General features: G+C 43.0%; 1 protein-coding gene across 1 annotated transcript; it reads left to right on the top strand.

The window, feature by feature from the left end:
• The first annotated feature begins 19,127 nt into the window (after positions 1-19,127).
• On the top strand, positions 19,128-19,948 carry LOC103713666 (pathogenesis-related protein PRB1-2-like). Its single transcript, XM_008800672.4, has one exon. It carries the CDS (start codon positions 19,175-19,177, stop codon positions 19,661-19,663), a length of 489 nt encoding a protein of 162 aa, XP_008798894.2. The 5' UTR covers positions 19,128-19,174; the 3' UTR covers positions 19,664-19,948.
• Positions 19,949-22,180: the final 2,232 nt, after the last annotated feature.

Below are 22,180 nucleotides of genomic sequence, written 5' to 3'. Positions count from 1 at the left end.
GATAATTTTTAGGTTCTCAACTCTAGACTACCATAATCATATTTTTAGCCGTAGCTGGGCATCAACAATAATATATTTTTAGCCCATGGTGGGGCATCAATAGTACTATATTTTCGGGCTATGGTAGGGCATCAACAAGTACCACATTTGTGGCCCGTGGCGAGGCATCACTAGCATGGCTCGTCCATAGCACCCCAGTCCGTCATTCAGATATACAATTCAATTACATGCTTGTTAAGTAAATATAATTCCAGATCACACTCTTTTGCAAAATTTGATACACACAAGTACCAAAGTCTATGCAAATCAAAATGTAATATATGATACATTAATTCATAAAGAAGAGCATATACTTAGCAGATAAGTATATAATTTACAGTCATTATATACCACTAGAGCAAAATCACCTAAGCCCAGTACCCCCTCCCGGATTATTAGGGGTTCACTACCAATTTCCCTAGATCCATTCACCTAAGCCCTTAAATCAACTAGAGAGAGAAAGGAAGAGAGAGGTGAGAGAAAGAGAGAGAAGAAAGAAAACAAGACGGGCTCTCTCTTTCTTTCTCAAAATGAAGGGAAAGGAAGAAGGGACTCTATGGATGGCGACAGTTAGAGGAGGGTGATCCACTGCACCAGTGGCTGCAGCAGCAACCCCTAACAGTGACCAAAACGTGGCCATGCTTAGGACTTGGCATCCAGCGACTTGGCATCCCAAGACTGTAAAGAGGGTGGGGAAGAAAGATTTGGCCCTTAGTTCAACACTAGCAAGAGATCCTACGGCCGGATCAACGAAAAGTCTATAAGAAATCCTCAACTACGGAAGAGCTCAATGCACCACTCTGATCAGGAAATCTTCAAAGATGGATGCTAGAGAAGATGTGAGGGTCGCTTTTATACATAAAGTAAAGAGTTTAAAGAAAGAAATATAGGGCCCTAGAGTCATTCCGCTCAATGGGATTGGGGAGGAAGACGGACTCCTATCAGGGGTCTGCTTCCTCCTGTCCCTCGTGTGAAACACATGGGGATTCTTTTTGGCTTTTCCTTTTCTAACTCGCGCTAAGATTCATGCATCTCAATGGCCAGTCCATGGACCGGGCCCTTATAGGTATCTCAAAATCTTGGAATGAACTTTCTTTTCTAGGTGCCACAGCATAACGAACAAAATACCTACAACAACTTTGTGTATTATGCCTAGAGGCGCATAACTTTTCTGTTGAGAATGAGTTGGGTTATTATTTATGTTAATAGTGAAGCACAAATTTTGATTATATAGTATCCCTTGATAATGGATCTACTTAAAATTTTTATTATCATTATAATTTGATTTTTTTTCTAAAACCAACATTATAACAATACTATTATTTGTCTAGTAAGCTATTTGAGCAGATCCTTGAGAGATCATAATAGCTATTATAACAGCCATTTCTGGTTGTCAAAATAAAAATGATAAACAATAATAGAGAAATAATTTGACTTTTTTATTCGACTTCCACTTGATGTATAAAAAGAGACATTTGTTGAATTACTGGCAATTTTTTGAGTGCTCTGCTAGGATAATAATGACATGCAATTAGATTTTACTTCTTTGGAGTGCTCTCCTACGCACATGCTTTTCCTTCGTCTCTCCATTCCTATCCTTCCAAAATTCTCTTTCCATTTGTCTCTACTCCCGATTACTACCCCACAAGGCATTGGATCCTGGGGTTGGAGCATTGGATCTCATTCGTGGCGCCCTTGATATGCTTTGATGGAGCATGCGCATCCATTTCCTTGTCAATTGCATCCAAAAACATATATGGTTCTGATGGAATTATCTTCCGAGCTCCGACAATCCTTTCCTATTGCTTTGATAAATTAGAGTCATTTCATAACTCAATAAAGCAACAATTATTGGAAGCCAATTGTCAAAAATCTACACCATTTCATCAACTATAACTACACCATCCCCGAGCACCTCTCTCTTATTATCGAGTGGATTGCAATATAGAGAGAAATTAAGGTGCAGGAAGTAATGACCCTTTCAAGGCTAGCCCTGGCGGTGGTATGTGCCATGGCCTATAATTCCACCCTTGCCTAAAACTCCCCCCAAGACTACATATGGACGCCCACAACAAAGCTCGGCAGGTGGAGGCGGGCATGGGTCTGGTGGGCTGGAACACCACCATTGCGGCCTATGCCAAGAAGTATGCCAACAAATGAAAACATGACTGCCGCCTCGATCACTCGTACGGGCCCTACGACAAGAACCTCTTTTGGGGCTTTGGGAGGGATCGAGTACGCGTCGGCTGACGCCGTGGAGGCGCGCACGCGGGAGAGTGTGAGGGCACTACACGCAGGCGTTGTGGCGGGACTTAACCCAAATCGTGTGTGCTCATGTTAAGTGTTGCAGTGGTGCTTTCGTTATCACTTGCAAGTATTACCCACTAGGCAATGTCCAGGGGGAGAGCCCCCCCTCCACCATTTTTGATAAATCAGAAAGATCATACACATCTAGCATGAATACGCCCCTTAAAATTTGAACGCAATCCAAAGAGTGCCACCAGAATGCTGTGCAGTATAAGAGGCAACCCAATCCGCCGCTCTATTTGCCTTCTTGTAGATATGGAATGCTTGGAATGCACTACAATCTCTAGTCAATTTGAGATTGTCCTATAGTAGGGGGTGCCTGCACGACGTCCTGCAGTGACTTTGGATCCATTGAATCACAATAGTATAATCGCCTTCAAGCAGAATGCGATCAACTCTCAGGGTGAGTATGGCAAAGATGATACCCTCCCAAGCTGTCCTCAGTTCCGACCCTAGAACAGAGACATCAAAAATGCGGTTGCATCTAGCCGCCAACATCGTAGACTCAGGCCTTCTGATCACAAATTCGACTCCAGCTCGCCCAACAGGAGACTCAGATCTCTGCCATATAGCATGCTCCTGGTTGGCAGGCATCCCCATGCTACCTTCTAGAGAAACAAGGCCACTCGAGATTGAACACAGATTCTCTAAATCCAGCCATCGCCCAGCCTTCGAGTGGGTTCAGTCCTGTAAAGGTCATAGAGGTCACTAGCCCTCACACTTGATCTGCAAGAAGTCCTCCAAGCCTTCTATCAGGAGCATCCCCCAAGAAAATCGGCATAGCAAGAACTCTCTTAGTCAATTGGTCCCCAAAGATGTGATGGATGGTCTCTACATCCTATCTAGGAAGGAACACGTTGCATACCTCGAGTCCCTCAGCACTTTGAACATCAACCATGGTAGGCCAAGTATGCGGCGGTTGGTTGGACACCCAGACATTATCCATGACATCAATCGAGCACCCATCTCCAATCGACCATCTGATGCTAGCCAATACCAGTGGAGCAAGAGCGCACATATCCTCCATATGAAGGAACTATGCCGAGTCACCTGAAAATTCGATGCTCTAGAGTAGGCCCCATACTTAGCCCTCATTATGGAGCACCATAGGCCTTTCGGTTTGAGGAAGAACCTCACCACATCTAGTTGCAAGGGCCTCTCTCCTTATTTGAAGCGATAGAATACCCAAATCCCCACTACGAGTCGGCTGGCATACGACATCCCAGGCAACAAGATGCACTCCACTCCTACGCTTCTGTCTACCCCAAAGGTAGGTTTTGAACATCTGCTCTAGTTTCAATAGCGGGGCCTTAGGCAAGAGGGTGTTGGTCAATATGTAGACCAACATCGAACATAAGACTGCTTTCAGCAAAGTCACTCTGTCCATCATCAAGAGTGCCTTAGCGTGCCACCCCCTAACCTCTATCGGATGCTTTGCTCCATACTGCTACAATCAAGTCCCCACAGATGCCTACTCAACCACCCCCAGGATTTGCTTTATGCTGGATTTGAGTTGAAGAAGAGAATGAGCGATAAATGGAAGAAGTCCATCTAGGATGCAGTTGAGCAAATCATCATCATTTACTGGTGATCCACATGCAGCTAGCTTGTTGGAAAGAACTTTGAATTGCTGGAGATAATCTTGTATAGAGGATGATTCCTTTTTAATGTGATGAAACTATCGATCGTTTCATAGTCATGATATGAGAAGGAGCAAAGGAGGCAAAGCAGCGAGAGAGAGCATGCTAAGCTTGCTTAGCTGAGGTGACGCCAATTATATAAAGAAGTGATGATTTGAATAATGTAGATCATGCCGGGGAAGGAATTTTCCCTAGCCCGAGCCGCTTCCCCTGTAGTTGTCAGCTCGTTCTTGACAAATCCGATCGGGTGTTCATAATCTGGAGTAAAAGGATTCGAACCTTTGCATGCCGGTACCAAAAACCGATGCCTTACTACTTGGCTATACTTGATCCAAGAAAGCAGCATTTGATCATGTTCATACCATGAAGCACAGGTTGGATGTGTTGGAGAAGGTGGTGAAAATGAGCCATCAATGAAGGACATAAGCTTGTGTCCCCATAAAATTGGTTCAAAGAGAGACTTCCAAAGGAGATAGTTGCTGCCATCAAACTTAATTGAGACTAGATTTGAGATATTGGAGACTACAAGGGTTGTAGCTGGAGAGGATTTAAGTTCAGGTGAAGAATATGATGTTGTCGACATTGTTGGGATGGAAATTTCTAATATGAGAAGAAGAGCTGGGTTTGCAGAAGAAAGACAGTGATGCCAAGATGGGCTTTGATACCATGAAAGAAACACAATGCGATGGATAAAATCTTCTTTGATTGGTTGGGATTTCTTTGAGTTTGTATTGAATATATATAGGATATACAAGAATCGTTATAGGAGAAAAATTAGAAGAAAATTACAGTAACAATTCAAATTTAAAATTTGAATTTGAATTTGAATAGAGAGAAAGTAGGAGAGAAATAATGAGAAGATTACAACAATAATTTGATTTCAAAAATTGAATTTAAATGGAGGGATTTAAGGTATGTTATTATCCCCCTTGAGGTGGAATTAATGTGACGTCCGTGGCCTTTACCAAGAATACTCCAACAAAAGAAAAATATTAATTATTGCATATCATGTTGGAAAGGGCAGAAAAATATTCTCAGATACCTAAGCGCTTTGTGTTGATGAAAAAATGGTTCTCACTTAGATATGTTGTTTACCAGCTAGGTGCCAATTTGTCATTAATGGTCTGATCATGGATATGCGCATGCAATGATGTTTATATGTTGAAAAACTAGCTACTTAATTTGATCTTTATTTTTTTATTTTCTTTGAATAGGAAGTAAATTTGTGATGCCTATAAGAATCTCATGATTTGCATCTTAAAATCTGATACAATCAAAACTAGCATCTAGGAATGATGGTGGATGGAGGAGAGATGCATGTTGAGTGTAGTTGTTTGGCGGTCTCTTTTGAAACTTTTATCCTGACCAACTCCATTTTAATACAATTTGTTATTGCTAATTGCTTTTCATTTGATTTGGAGGGACTAATTAGAGGGTTCTAATTAAATAAAACTACAAGAGTAATAGAATAACTATGGTGAAAGCCAATTTTACAAAGCCAAATAAGAAAACTTTGAATCTACATTAGGAAAGAAGCTTGAATGAGTTCCCTTTTTTTCTTTTTTTATATTTTAAGTTTCTTATAAATAATAACCATAAACAATTTTTTTTTGAATCTTTTCATATTTTTTAAAAACTTTTTTGATTAATTAGTAATGAATGTTTGGACAAGGCCAATAGTCTAGTCCAAGTCATTTGTAGGGCTAAGTTTGGGCCAACAGCATCAGGCTCATCTTTAGCTCATGATGGGATCCGACTACTGAACACAAGCTAGCTAGGTAACCCAAAGTTAATGTTTTAATTGCACTTGTTTGTATTTATGTAAATATGCAGGTGACACCTTATCCCGCTTATTATATATTGAACAAAAATCCTCTGGTGCATGCACCAATTAAAGGAGATCGTCTAGAATTTTTTTATTTTTTATACTACATACTAATATGCATAGATCTTGAAGTAAAAATTAAAAGGCCGAGAGGGCAGAGATTCCTGCTAATAACTAATAATAACTAATAACGGAGTCTCTCCCACCTCCATTTTTTTCAAAAAAGAAAAAAATAGTTTCGAGGGATGTCCGACCATAGCTTTTGTTGTACCTCTCTTCTTTATCCTCCTCCCGAATCCTTCTTGATGTCTTCCTTTTCTCATCCTCAAGTGATCGTTCCAAATCATAGACTTCATATTAATGAACATTATAGTTTGGAAATTATATATCGATATTATTGGAAGTGTGTATTAGGTCATTGGATTGACTAACATACTGGGTATGTAGCCACCTCCACCCTCCCTCCCCTCACCCCCTCCACGTTTCTCCCACTTTAATCCCATAAAGTCCTCGGGCCACCAAGAAAAAGTAGTCGTCCTCAAGGCTTAGCCTCATCACCACCTTATTCCTTATGCTTAGCCTCATCACCACCTATGATTCTGTTCTTCTCAGTATAGGAGGCAATATGATTCTGTTATTTTATTGTTCTTTGGATTCACCGGAGGTGACTACATTATTATTTTATCTAGACTAGTACTATGCCTGTTACTTCTAATTCCGTCGATTCTGGCTGCAATAATGCACTGATTTGATGCATCATGTGTAGTAGTCAAGCCATGGGTCTTGCGCAATGGACGAATGTTTGGAAGAGCCACTGCCCTTACAGGCTTTGCCCTTATGGACACTGCAATTCAGTCACTGCCCTAATAAGCTTAATTTGCTTAAATCTTATGGATAAAATAGAAGTTCAAATTTCAACCCAGCCAGCTCTATAGCATTTGTTCGTGCCATGCTACCAGGGGTAGGATCTTTTTATCGTCCTATATTCTTAAGGGGGGTTGACCAAATCACATTATCCGGGATAAACTTGCAACTTCTAATTCCCCTCAATTTGGGCAACAATTAATGACGGGAACGATTAGAGTGGAGCTGTCCGGCTACTATTTCCATGCAAAGGACGAAGACTTGACCAAGGAGGGGACATGAGAGGCTCGTGGAGATGATAGGAAGGCATCTGGAATGTTTATGTGCTGTCGTGTTCTATCTCAAATGGACCCGGTCATTAACAACAAAACTGGATCACAATTTGGAGTTTCTTAGAATATGAGCCGATCTGACGAGGGCACTGCATGATATTTATTTTCAGGGTGGAGTAAGATCGAAATCTTACATTGGAAACTCATGAGAGCCTCTTCTCCAAAAGAAAGTTATTGTTGTGTAACTGTTGTGCTGCGCTTGAATGGGCAACTATGTTTTTACAATTCTAATTGAAACTCTAGCTGTAGAAACTCCTATCGTTGAAGAGTTTGAGGATTAGTATTTTGGGTGCTGGAAGATTAATTTGTTGGCTGGATTATTTTTTTTGGGCAGTTTTCTGTTTTGGAATATGCTCTTATTTACAAGAGAGTCATAAGAATTGAAAGATCCAACAAATCCACCAATCATAACTAATCTATTTATTAAGGGGGCATTTGGTGGTTATTATCTCAAGATCAAAGATGATATGGTGGAGGTGATGAAATTATTGGGTTTGGTAGCATCATGGTGGTCTTACATGGTAGTCATCTCAAATTACCTCCACTCCTCAAATCGCTATCCCAAGCCAGTGGTGGTATACCTATCTTTGAGATCGAGTATCCAGGGATCACCTTAGGAGAGTAATTTTGGACTGAAATTTGAGGATAAAAATATCCCTCAATCTAGAAAAAAAAATTGGTATATCAATATACCATTGATATATTATATGAATATCATATGTATTATATTATATTGATATTATATATTATATTATATTCTGAATCATATTGTTATCATATTATTATTTAAAGATAAACTTAAATGATAATAGAAATATATTATTGTGCTTTATATTGATACAATGAAGTCATTTAATATATTAGTTCTATTTACCCTATTTTTTAATCAAAATAAATATTACTATTAAAAATAATATATTATAAGTATGAATAAAAATATTAATTTGATATAAAAAATTAATATCTTCTTATTTGATTAATAATTTATGGCACTAATAAATATATTTTTATACAATAATATTAATAAATATATTAAAATTTTATTATAATATATTTTATATGATTAATAAATATATTTTTATGAAATATATCGAGGATAGTTTTGGTATTATATGGTTAGCGATCTTGAATTTTTATAGAATATTAAACAAAGTACTTATTGATAGCAAGGGATCTCTATTCACTAAAACATAGCATACCAAACACAGTAATTTTTAAATCATCGGAGATTAGATCACCTTGAGATAAAGATCACCAGTAATTAAAGATCACTTTGATTATCCCACTTGGGACACCAAATGCCACCCAAGGGTGATGGAAACCTACTGAAAAAAAGTGATATCATATTTTCTGAGAAATTTTTTTCATGGCCTTCTTTATTGAAATAAATTGGAATTAGACTATAAGAGCTAGAAGTTGGATAAGCTAGGAAAGCACTGACCAAATTCCCTTCATTATCTGGGATACCTGCTCCCTCTCTTTGTTAGTGTAATGCTATAGATCACAATTTCATAATTATCTAGGGACAAACTTTCCTTGTTGTGACAGGTAGGGAGAATAATAAAATAAGAAAAAAAAGCGAAAAGAAAATGATGAAGAAGAAAAAGAGACCCAATATCTATGTGTGGTTCAGTATGTTGATCTACATCTACGAGTAGAGACGATGCAAAAATTTTACTACATAACAAAAAACTGGAAATTATAGAGTATAGGATTTCTCATAAATCTTAGTCTCCAATACATCCGATATATAGGACACTATCATACACTCATATGTTCTCCTTGTTTAAGCATGATCTTCTCATAAAAAATGAGTCCACTTAGAAATACCATGATCGGATGAACCTATGCTACAATATCCTCTAGTGACATGGGCCACTGATTAAGTCACCTCTAATATTATTTAAAACAGCTTAAGATCCAAGACTCTCGGCATATATATGAGTGAAACTAAACATATGTCTGCACGATCCCCACAAGGAGAGTTGCTAAATAGGCGAATTGAACTCCTATAAATAAAAAATTTGATATAGCATAATTTAGAATTATTTTCTTAAAGAAATTAAGAATTACATGATGCAACATCTTATCTTGACCCTACAATCTAGATCCATAAAAAAATATATATATGTTGTTTTTAATTGAGACAGAATAAGTTGCCTTATCCTTTCAACACTTGCATCGGAAAGAGTATGGCAGAATAACAAATTTTTTTGAAGTAAAAGAAGAAAATAATTCTCTTAAAAGTTTCACTCTTGAAGGACATCTAGAGGATGGCGAGGGAAGCTGCGTCCTTCCTTCCGAAGCATATCTATCACGAGGCAAATGAGACTGTAGATTGGATAGCTTTCTATGTGGCGGAGCATTCGATGTGTTGTTGACCGACTTGACCCTCAAGGCATTTCAGGATATTTTACTTTTTTATATTTTTGGATATATTCATATTAGAATAATATGATTCACTTGTGCTAGAAAAAAAAAATTTGGTGCAAAGGAAGAATTTTTAAGGTGGTTTTCACAAAAACTTGCCTACACATAGTATCTTCTTCAATTTCGAAAAGGACGAGATTGTCTCGTGCGAGGTTCAAAGAGAAGCATTAAAAGCCAATTTTGGGTGCATGTGAATATGTGAATTATTTTCCTTCCATAAGGGAAGATTTTTTAAGGTAGTTTTCACAAAACTTGCCTGCTACACTCGCTTTTGGGTGCATGTGAATATGTGATTTATTTGTGTTTCATGAGCTAGGGTTTTAAAGATGGTTTTCCAAAGCTTGTCCGCACATAGCATCTTGTTCAATTATAGAGGGACTAGATTTTCCGACGCGAGGGGCAAAGCCGAACGACGTCGGAGGGTGACCGATCAAATCTCAGAAGATACAGTTAAAATTATCTATATTTTCAGGACAACCGATAAGGACCGCCGCATAAAAGGAAAAAAATCTCTTATTTAATTAATTTTTTTTAAAAAATAAAAATAGTATTTTTGTGAAAATAAAATTTTTATATTTTATAAAAAAATCTATAAGAGATATAAAAAAACTATTTTCTCACCGATTAAAAATCAAAATATATATATTTTTAAAATTACTCTTAAATTATTAAAATTTATGGGCAAGATCATTTCTTTATTAAAAATATAATAAATATTTCATATAATTTTTTTTTAAGGACATATTCGTAGTAAAAGTTCAAGTGACACCAAAATTAAGGAGATAATGCCCTTGACATCTTGATTCCACCGCCTCCATTGGAGCATATTACTTTCTTGATGCCCAAATTCCTCGAGATGAACACTGGACCCTGCCCTTATGGACCATTTTTTTTTTTTTTTTTTGTTTTTGGATGGAAGAAAAAAACTGCCCTTATAAGCTTTGCCTTTATGGACGCTGCGATTCAGTCAAATAAGCTTTGCCTTTTTCAGCAAAAATAAGCTTTGCCTAAATCTTATGGATGAAAGTAGCAGTTCAAATTCCAACGCAACCAGCCCGATAGCATTTGTTCGTGCCCTGCTTCCAGGGGCACGGTCTTCTTGTCGTCCTCTATTCTTACGGACGGTGACCACATAACTTTATCCAGGATAAACCTGCAACTTCTAATTCCCGTCAATTTTGGCACCCATGACGGGAACGGCTAGAGTGGAGCCGTTGGGCCACTCTTTCCATGCGGACGAAGACTTGAAGAGGGAGGGAGCATAAGTGACTCGTAGTGATAATCGCAAGGCATATTCCTTGGAAACATGGAATATGCCTTGCGTGATGTTTGTATTCCGTCACGATAGAGGTGGCAAAATATGATCCGATCCGCCAACCCGACTCGTGTTCGACCCGCCATAAACAGGTCTGGATTTGGCCTAAACAGATTCGGATCGTAAACAAATTGATCCGTTTAACTTGTTTATTAATTAGGTCGGATACATATTTTAGATGTCCGATCCGTTTAACTTGTATAACCTGTTTAACTGTTGGGTTGATAGATAAGGGCCACAAGACAAGGCTCAGGGCCGGCCCAACTCCCCGCCGCATGCCTGCATGGGCCGCATCGCACTTCGCCTCGGGCCCTCGACCGGATTTCACCACGAGGTCTGCGACTTGTCCTTAGGGTTAGGGTTTGTCCAATGGCGCCGCCCGAGCTCTCTTCCCTCAGTGTCCCGCTACCCTCTCCTCTCCTTCGGATTTTTCGCCTAGCGCCGCCCGAGCTCTCTTCCCTCAGTGCGACTTCGAGCACTGGTTCATCGTCATCGAGCCCCTCGATCCCAGTCTCACTCGGGATGAGATCATCGACGGCTACATCAAGACCCTCGCAACCTCGCTCAGGTCCTCGGAAGGTCAGGACCGCATGTCAAGGGAGTAGAGAGAGGAAGAGATGGGAAAGAAGGCCTGGCTCTAGCGGCGGTGGCGGCCGACCTTGCTCTCGAATCACTTCCTTGCCGAACTCGATCTTTCATTTTTGTGTCGTTGATCTCGGCCTCACCCTCTCCGCTGAGATCCAAGAATCGCCACCCCCGACCTCATCCCCGCCGACTACAGAGGCGTCCTCTCAATCAGTATGCCTCACTCCCTCTATCTTCCCCCCACCCCACAAACCCCACCACCAAACCCTCCTCCGGCGCCACCACCACCAGTCCATCCCCTTCAAGCCCTAAGCCCTGAGCCAGGCCTGATCTATCGAAGCTAGGGTTTCTCTTTTCTCTCCTGGAGCTCGATTCCTCCCCTTGAAACGATTCCAGTTCGATTCATCCAAATCTTGCTCTGATCTCTACTACAAATTTTTGCTGGTATATCGGAATAATCTTGTGCATTTATTCCTTCATCTTGGGCATTTATTCCTTAATCTTTTCAAATGAAGCGTTCTTTGTACCAGATCTGAGAAAAAATATGAGGCTTTTGGGGATTTATTTTTTGATGGGTTGGGCTAAATAAGTTAAATAGGTCGGGTCAGGTCGGGCTGGGTAAACAGGTTAAATAGGTCTGGTCGGGTTGGGCAAACAAGTTATCTGTTTATTAAATAGGTTAAACGGGTCAGGTCGGGTTACATATTTATTAAACATGATATGTTCGGATTGTAATTCCTAACCTATTTAATAAACAGATCGGGTTCAGGTTTATGATTTTCTGACCATACTTGCATCTGACCTGATCCATTTATGTCTGACCCGACCTGATTGCCACCCTTAATGCCGTCATGTTCTCTCAAATGGACCTAGTGATTAATGAAAAAAACAGATCACGACTTGAAGGTTTCTAGAATATGTGGCGATCAGACAGGTTACTGCACGCTATTTCTTTTCAGGTTGTGTAAGACGGAAATCTTACACGGAAAACGCATGAGAGCGTCTTCTGAAAAAGAAATGAGTGTGTAACTGCTCTATTGCACTTGAATGGACAACCATCTTTTTACGACTCTATTTGAAACTCTAGCCGTAGAAACTCCTATATTGAAGAGTCTAAGGATTAATATTTTGGGTGCTCGAAGATTAATTTGTTGGCTTGCTTCAGGCCATCTTCTATTCTGAAATATGCTTGTATTTACATGAGAGTAATAAAAATTGAAAGATCAAGTAAATCCACTAACCATAACTGATAGATCCCGAAATCGACCACAACCAATGTGGTAAACTAACCAATAAGAGTTCGCCACAAAGCCTCCGATCAACCAGTCAAAGCCCTCCATATGACCGATCAATGAGGACTCTCCACAAAGGTACACAGAGATTCCTTTAAAACGTCGTAGCTGGCAACAACTTGGCCATGATCGTGAAATATTTTCATAACTGCATGACGAACATGCAAAATGCGTGGTAGGAGATGCTCAGGCGAAACATCCGCACATGATCTTCGGGGTGTGCGATCAGTTACCAAAAACTATCGATCCATACATCGAAATTCCTCGGTGATGAGCGTCGACCCTTGCCTATATAAATTATTTCTAATGGATCCTCCAGTTAAGTGCTCTTAAGCCCTTGTACGTCCTTATGATGCTATTCTATTACTCTCACAACATCTCCACATATTTTCTACGAGTCCGTTTAATTTAGACATTGGAGGATCCCCTATCAAACACTCTTTGGCAAGAGGACTTTTCTATTTTTGCCGTTTGAAGTTGGATCCGACGTCAGAGTGAATGTTCGAGCAAAGTCTTTTTCTTCTAGCATCACCTCGGGAGCGATCAGCATTGGAGCTATTGCCACTCCGAGCACAATGGCCACCACATCGCCACCTCGGAGACATAATGATCTTTAGCTAATTTTCAGCTATAGCGGCTGCCCCTGATGCTGAGGGGGCCAGCGCCGACTCCACTGGTGTTGCGGTCATGGCCCCTTCATCGGTACCGGTGGGCATAGAGGCAGCTGACAGTGCTGTGACAGTGGGCTGCGTGCCGGCCCCCCTCAGTGGCATCGACCAATTCGTCCACAGATCAACGGTGAGCCGGGTGAGGGGTGCGGTGATGGGGAGTTGTTCGGATGCTGCAGGTGAGAGGTGTGATGTTGGGCCGTTCCAATTGGGAAGCCTGGGGGTGGACTCTCCTCGGGCCTCCGAGCATGGGCCTGATTTCTGGTATGATGCCGAGATGGCAGCAATGGGCGATGGTCCAGGCCGGGCAGGAGAGACCGTTCTCGGCAGCTAGTGGATTGAGACAGAGGAGGACACCGCTAGGGCCTGCGATGCAGAGATGCGGGGGCCCACATTACAAAGTAGTGGTTTATGAAGATTCTAGGATGGAATTGCAGGGGAGCGGCTAAGCCCTCCTTCAAATCATCCTTTAGACATCTGGTACATGTGCATGACCCGGACGTCTGTTTTTTGTGCAAAACTCGGTTGTTTGGCCACAACCTCAATCGGATTCAGAACCGCCTAGGGGTTGATTGGGAGTCCTTCGCAGTGGAGTCCCAGGGGCCATCAGGGGGCATCCTGCTCCTTTGGAATCAGGGGGTGGCGATGGTGGACGTGTTTCGGAACTCTCCCCAACAAATTGTTATGGTAATCTCTGAACTTAACGAGCCTCCTTGGATCTTATGTGGTGTTTGTGCTAGCACTAAATACGAGACGAGGAGAGTGTTGTAGAAGGAGATCTCGTGCTTGCTCTCCTTGGGGGTTCCGACTCTTGTGGCTAGTGATTTTAACTATGTTTTGGGCCGGACGAGAAACGGAGGGGTAGTGCCTACACCGACAAGGTAGAGAGGAGAGAGTTCCGTGAGTTCCTAGCTAGGAACGGACTGGTGGATCTTGGTTTTTTCAGTCCGCAGTTTACCTGATGTAATAATGGTGAAAGTCGAGCCAGAGTTTGGGAGCGAATTCATAGGGCGGTTGGGTCTCTATGCTGGATTCAGCGTTTTCCCACTTTTCTGGTATGTCATTTGGCCCGAATCGCATCTAACCACTGCCCGCTCCTGATCTCTACCGTAGATGACGTTGACCAACGACCCCCATTCAGGTTTGAGAAGATGTGGCTGGAATACCCCCAGTCCTGGGACGTTGTCCGGGAGGCTTGGGTGTTGCCGGTGCGGGGCGACGCCATGCAAAGAGTTTCGAGAAGGCTGGAGTTGACTAGACGCAGATTCCGAAGATGGAACCGAGAGGTAGTGGGAGATATCTTTAGGAGGCTGGAGGAGGTGAAAGAATCTATAAGCGAGCACCAAGGGAGGGAGGAGAGGTTGGGCGGGCTGTCGAAAGCTGACCTGGGCTCCCTCCGGCGGCATCTTGCTACACACCACTTACTGTTGCAGCAGCACGAGGTGTTCTGGAAACAAAAGTCTCGGGTACAATGGATGAAGGAGGGTGATAGAAACACCCACTTTTTCCACCAATCGACCATCGTTAGATGGTAGAGGAGCATAATTCGCTCCGTGAGAGTTGGGACTGGGAAGCGGGTGGAGGAGGAGAGCGTGATCCGTCGTACCATGGTGGACTTCTTTAGAGCTAGGTGGATGGAGGATGGCGGAGTTTGAGGCGACACCTCGCTCCCGCGACCAATGACCATGGTGGGGGCAACAGAGAATGCTGCCCTGATTAGGGCAGTCTCTGAGGAGGAAATAAGGAGGGAGGTTTGGGCTCTTAGGGAGGATAAAGCCCTAGGGCTCGATGGTTTTCCCCCCTTCTTTTTTTGAAGGTACTGGGGTATTGTTGGGCGGGCAGTGGTAGAGGCCGTCCAATTATTTTTCAGCTCGGCACTCATGGCGGAAGATTGGAAGGCTACCTTAGTCACACTGATCCCAAAACGGCGTGAGGTAGTTGAACCGGGCTATTATAGGCCTATTAGTCTCTGTACTACCGAGTTACGAAGATCTTTGTAGGCAGGATGAAGCCTTTGCTCGCTGACCTTATTTGTTAGGAACAGGAGGCTTTTATTGAAGGAAGAAGCATCTCAGATAATACTATGATTGCCCAGGAGATAATGTGGGATTTGCATCGAGCTTTGAGACATCGCGGCATTATGGCTGTCAAGCTTGACATGGGCCAAGTCTATGACAGAGTCCGATGGCCCTTCCTCAAGTAGGCATTGGAGAGCTTCGAATTCCACAGAACGTGGATCGATTGGGTACTTGGCTGTGTTTTGGGGCCTTCCTTCTCAATCCTGATCAATGGCACGTCGTCGCCCTTCTTTCGCTCGACCGTCGGGTTACGCCAGGGATGTTCCTTATCTCTGTATTTATTTATTATTTGTGCTGATGTAGTTTTTCGCTCATTGCGGGCTGCGTGTTGGGCACATGAGCTGGAGGCTTATGTCCCGGCCCCTGGGGCTCGGCCAATATCTCACCTCTTATTTGCTGACAATTGTCTAGGGTGTGGGTCCGGGATGCGCGTGCATTGAAGTAGATTTCGGAGACTTATTACGGGGCGTCTGGGCAGCGGGTGAACTTCCACAAGTCCGCCATCTGCTTCAGCCCGAGTATAGAGTTGCGGGTTTGGCAGGAGATCCATGCACTCTTTTGCGATGAGAGAGTTGGAGGGGTCGTGGTGCTACTTAGGTGTCCCTATCTCCGGGAGGAGACTACGTGTGTCCGAGTGCCAGGAGGTGGTGCAGCATATCAAGGAGCGGCTGGAGGGTTGGAGAGCGATGCCGTTCTCCATGATGGGTAGAGTCATCCTGGTCAGATCGGTCCTATTCTCCATGCCAGTCTATCTCATGTCTCACACTGTTATCCCAAAAACAGTGCTGACTAGGATCGAGTGCCTTCTCCGGAGATTCATCTAGGGGTCCCTCAGCGGGAGCCACGGGGTGCACCTTGCAGCTTGGGAGTCGATTTGTCTTCCGATCCGAGCTAGAGGGCTGGGCGTGCAGTCTCTTTTGACGAGGAGAGAGACTCTGATCGTCTGGCATGCGGCCAGATTCAACCTGGAGCCCGTATGTTTTTGGAGTCAGATGATGGCGTCCACGATATAGTTCGGCTCGGATTGGCGAGTCTCAAGCTAGGAGACGGCGTTGCTTCCCCTTATGGCGGGAGATCGACAGGAATGTGCTTTTGATTTTGTCCCATTGCAGGTGGCTGATATGTGACGGATAGAATGTGGACGCGGTGGCAGACTCCTAGGTGGACTCGCTTCTAGTAGGGCGGTGGCCGACTATGGTTATTATCGACGCCCTGGGAGCGCTGCGAGTTTGTGACCTCCTGCAGCCTGGTGGGGCGGGCTGGGATATGACCCGCTTAGCCCAGTTGTTTGTGACCAGCTTGCGGAGAGGATCTGATCAATACTAATTCTAGATTCTCCCTGCCCTGATGTGCGGGTATGGAGCTCAACATGCAGATCGAGAGTCAGGGTCAGCGATGTTCTCGGCCTTCTTCGGAGTATGCAGGACACAGGGGTCGACTGCACATGGGTCTGAGGTTTCGATCTGCATCCGAAAGTGGTTTTGTTTCTCTAGAGATTGCTTGGGGTAGGCTATCGACGAAAATAGTCTGGAGTAGTAGGGGTCTGTAGATTCCTCCCCAATGCCCCTTCTGCTAGGAGGTTGAGTCTGTGGACCATACTCTATTCCAGTGCCATTGTGCGAGGTGGATCTGGAAGCTTGCTAGGGTCCCCCCAGAGGCTGGCGTGACTCGACGTCCTTTCTACAGATGACCAGATGATGGGTGGCATCACCGCACTCTAGGCAAGCAGCTACTGTGGTGACCTATACGGCATATCAGATCTGGCTATCCAGAAATGCTTGGATGTTTGGCGAGAGCTGTCCCCCTCTGCGATTTGTAGTTGAGTGGGCCTGGAGCCAGGCAGTTGAGGTTATTCAGTCGCATCTATCGGATGGACCTTTGATAGCTCGGAATACCTTGGGCTCCTCTTTTGCTCATGGAGCGTTCCGTACGGTGTTCTTCACCTATGAGCCCCCACCTCCGAGTTTTTTTAAGGTAAACTTCGACAGATGTGTACTGGATGGCGGAAGCAGAGGAGGGGCGGATTTCGTCATCAGAGGTCTTAGACTTCAGGGTGATTGCGGCTGGTGGCTGCCAGATCTTCGACATATCGGTTTTGGGGACAAAGTTAAGGGCGATAGGCATCCACTGTTCAGGGATATCGGGCTATGGTGTGTGGGAGGGATGGTCGTTCAGGCGAAGCATGTGTACCGCGAGGCTAACCATTCTGGGAAGACCCTTTGGCTGGGCGAGGAGGACTTATCCGGAGCGCTCTGGGAACTGTTATCTTTTGATTTTTTTGGGTGTATTCATACCCGCCATGTATGATGCATCCGCTTTAGCAAAAATTAAAAATAAAGAAAGAAAAAGGTGATTTCTTAAGAAAGTTTTTCTGTAGCTTTCTTTATTGAAATTAACTGGAATTTAGACTATAAGAGTAGGAAGTTGGATGAGCAAGAAAAGCACGGACCACATCTTCTTCAGCTATGATACCTACTCCATTCCTTCGTTAGTGTAATGCTATGGATCACCAATTTCATAATTATCTAGGGATAGACTTCTCCCTAAGTGGAGAATAATGGCCCAAAACTTCACCCAAAAGGGCCGACAATAAGATTATTAATTAGAATTGTTACTTAAGTATCCAAAATCTCTCCATTGCATACTTGATGTGGGACCATACACACATCTATATACGTCCTAACATACTAGACCCTGGACATTCTTGTCAGGGCTGGAGTCAAATACAAAACACCATAATTGACTGGTAATTAACCCCCAAAAGACTAATACTGTAGTGTCTCTTAACCATGCAGCCTATGGATTAGGTTAGGTTTGATACCATTTGTATTGACACAGAATCTTACTTTGAAAGGCTAGCTATGGAAGTTACTAATTGAGATCCTTGGACTGTTTGTATACCCGAGAACTTCAAAAATGCGGACCAAACTAAAAAGCATGTTCCTATAACACCTCACATACTCTTCTTATTTAAGCTTAATATTTTCATAAAAAAGGATCCACTTAGAAATATCATGCATTGGCTCGTAGTCAATATTAAAAGAACTGATGCTACAATATCCTCTAATCACATAGGCCATGGATTAGCTTTAATATTATTTAAAACAACTCAATATTTTACTCAAAAATAGTTAATTAACAAATTATAAATCCAGATCCTTGGCTTTACTTAAATATCCAAAACTCTCACATATTTCCGAGTGAAACTAAACATATGTATAAACAATCCCCACAAGAAGAGTTTCCAAATAGCCGAACTGAATTCCTATAAATTCAGAATTTGATATCAGATCCATAAAATAAATATGTGGATAAGTTGCCTAATCTTTTTAAACCTTGCATCTTTTCACCGTTTGCATGGAAGAGAGTTTTAACGTGGGTGGGCAACCGGCCAAATCTCAGAAAAATGCAACCAAAGCTATCCGTATTGACAGGACAACCGTGAAGGGACTGCCAACAAGTGAATGCGCGCTCTTTAACGAGCTCGGTATTTCTGAACGATAACGAACTATCCGTATGAGAACCGTGACACAATCAACGCATGATCTTATCTATTTCTCGACAGGCAGACGTATGCACACATGCACCGCTCTCGTCCGCCACTTGCGGCAATTCTCCGAAGACTAGTTCTCACTGTGGAAATTAAGCGAGAGGCTTTTGATAATTCTAAGCAACGATGGATTTTTTTCCAAGCCCATCCTGGACTTTCACACCATGCCTCGACTATAAATACCCCCTCCCCCATGCTCTCGAATCACAGTAAACATTAAGAACTAGTTTGCAAGAGAGAAGCGAACCCATGAATTCCTCCAGCTTAGCCTTAGCGTTGGTTTGTGCCATGGCCTTGCGCATGGTCGGTACCACAATTGCCCAAAACTCCCCCGAAGATTTTGTTAGCGCCCACAACGCAGCCCGGGCAGCCGTCAACGTCGGCCCGGTGTCATGGGACAGCACCGTGGCGGCCTACGCCCAGAACTACGCGAACCAGCGGATCGGAGACTGCAAGCTCGTCCACTCCGGCGGGCCATATGGCGAGAACCTCGTCGGGGGACCCGGTGCCGAGGTCACGGCTGCCGACGCTGTGAAGTTATGGGTAGGTGAGAAGCAGTGGTATAACTACAACAGCAACACTTGCGCCGCTGGGAAGGTGTGCGGGCACTACACCCAGGTGGTGTGGCGTGCCTCGACCAGCATCGGCTGTGCTCGTGTGAAGTGCAGCGGTGGTGGCATCTTTATCACCTGCAACTATAAGCCTGCCGGCAACATCGTGGGGCAGCGCCCGTATTAATTAGACGTGGTCTTCTCATGCTAGGGAAAGTATTGTTATAGTAATAATTAAGAAATATGGTTTAGAAAATAAGAAGTGGAATAATGGTTCCTTGGCATGCATGAGGACGTTTGGGATTCGAGAACTTGTCATGATCCTTGTTGTCAATGAAATGAAAAGGTTTGGGTGATGTTGTGGGAACATACACTGAGAAGAAGATGCAGTACTATTGTTATATTGGACGATGTAAACTTTAATAAAACATGCTGTAACGAAGTAACGCCCATGCACGGTGTCTTTGGCATAAACCTTTGATTCCTAGTTCACCGAAATAATTATTTCGTTTTTTATTTCAGTGCAGAGCATTAGAAGTTCTTAATTAGGTCTAATCTTGTTGGCGCGCGTGAACGTACGATGTTTTTGTCCAAACTTTTCAGTCCCACGCTTCCAATCTCTATCTGTTAGGCGAAGTTGCTCGCCCATTGACAACTCTTGCAATATTGCATATCGTGATCAACTTTAGCTGGAGAATACCACGTACATTAGTTTGATACCCTGATATTTTAGTTTAAATTTGACTGTCTTCTTTGTATAGCATATGCAAATACGTACACAAGATTAGCGAAAGTGACCGATGGGCATATTTGCCGATCACGAAATCTTTTTGGTCGTTTAATTCAACCGAGATCAACGTTGTCAGGCTTGATTCTTTCCGCGCTTTGGCTTGATCCTTTTTTTCCTTCTTCCATCAGTTCCACTTCCTATGGAGAAGGAAAGAAAAAGAAAGGAAAAGATAAAGAAGGGGCATCTCAAAGGCTCTTTCTTGCACTTCCATCAAGAGCACATGAGGTGCCTGTTGCTTGCTTGGGGCAGGTTAGACGTGATGGTATAGACCCAGTTCAAGCTCAGACAAGATTGGTTGATGTTTGGGCCGAGCTCTGGTTTCTCTTAGTTGGCCTATGGCCAGGGCCGGCCCGACCCTTAGGCGACTGGCCTAAGGCTCCTGCTCGTAGAAAGGCCCACCATCGGGATCAAAGCATACGACGGCTGTAGGGACGTTGCAGAGGGTGGAGAGCTCGATTCTCGGAGGCTGCCTTCGCCAGGCTCGCTTTTCTCTTCCGGTAGGTGATCAACCGCCTTCTTCGGTTTTCTTTGAATTTTATCTTCCTCGGAGGAGCCATCGATGCGCTTGCTTCTTAGAGCTTCTGTCGTCAGGGGTGCTCACCAGGCGTTTGAGGAAAGTCCCAACCCGTCACACGGATTCTGAAGCACCTGCACCCGCTACTTCCAACCCAGCAATCCTTCCCAAGCGACGAACCGATGAAGCTTCGTGTCCGGTCCAGGACGACGAGGGAGACACTCCGGGCCGAGGCCCTCGACGCCTCCTCCCTTCACGACTTCAATAAACCTAATTGCCTCCAATCTCCCCCGATCCTCCCGACTCGATCCACAAAAATATAGATCAGAATTATTTGAGTGAAAAGTAATAAGTTATAACTGCTGTTATAACATAAATAAATTTTAATAACAAAAAAAGTTCTATGCTAATTGTCCAAATTATGTGCGGAAAATCTAGTTGACCAGCATGATCTATGTTTAGCATGAAAGAGTTCGTGTTATAAGAGGATTGACTAGAGTAATCCAAATACTACATCAAATCTAAGTTTAGGGTCCTGGTCTGTCCGGGTTAGCCGGTTCGACCGTTCGACCCACTAGGTAAAACAGTTTCGAAGAAAAAATCAAGTTTCTGAGCGACCCGATACAGTAGAGGTCTTGAGTGATGGTCCACCCAGATATCAGAACATTGCTTGAGACATCTAGCTACACCTTCACAAGTCAAATAAACAGCACCCTAGAATGCCACACACTGTGATAGCAAGGCCTCTGCATGCTCCTTCACCATCTTGATAGGGTTCCTATACACAAAGCAGATCAGATTAATGCAGGTATTTCACCTACTAGTGAATTACTAATTTCACTTGTATGCTCATAATATTTAGGTGAAAAAATAATAGTGATGGAAGATTTTAACCATAGTTTAAAAATAACATGTTGCCGTCTTATAGCTATCACATTTTAAATTCGGGATATAATACGGCTAGGGGTGCAAATAGGCCAGTCGGGTCAGATTGGGTCATGAGTGATCCCGATCTAACTCAGTTCCTTATTCAGGTCCTAATTTTGTACCTAGGCTCAACCTAATAGGAGATCGGATCGGATCGGTTCGAATCAGGGCCGGCTCAACCCTTAGACGAAGGAAGATTAAATGGATTAGCTATATTATCGATTGAAAATAGTATTTTAATGAATCTTGAGTACAAAAGTTTGATTAATAATTTTGCATCTCAAAAGGCTAGAGAAATTATTTTTAAATAAAATTTTAAAAGTATTTTACACTTATTAAAATTTTTCATTATTTTTTCAAAAAATAAAAACTCCTTAGTAAGTTCGCCTTAGGCCTCCAAATATATTAGGCCGCCCCTGCCTATGCCAAAGATTACGTTTGTTTGAAAGACAAGCTCCATGTTGATACAGTTT

Source organism: Phoenix dactylifera, chromosome 16 (genome assembly GCF_009389715.1).
Source record: "Phoenix dactylifera cultivar Barhee BC4 chromosome 16, palm_55x_up_171113_PBpolish2nd_filt_p, whole genome shotgun sequence".
NCBI classification, from domain to species: domain Eukaryota; kingdom Viridiplantae; phylum Streptophyta; class Magnoliopsida; order Arecales; family Arecaceae; genus Phoenix; species Phoenix dactylifera.
Note: the sequence above shows the minus strand (reverse complement) of the source record. Positions and strands in the feature narration are given on the sequence as shown.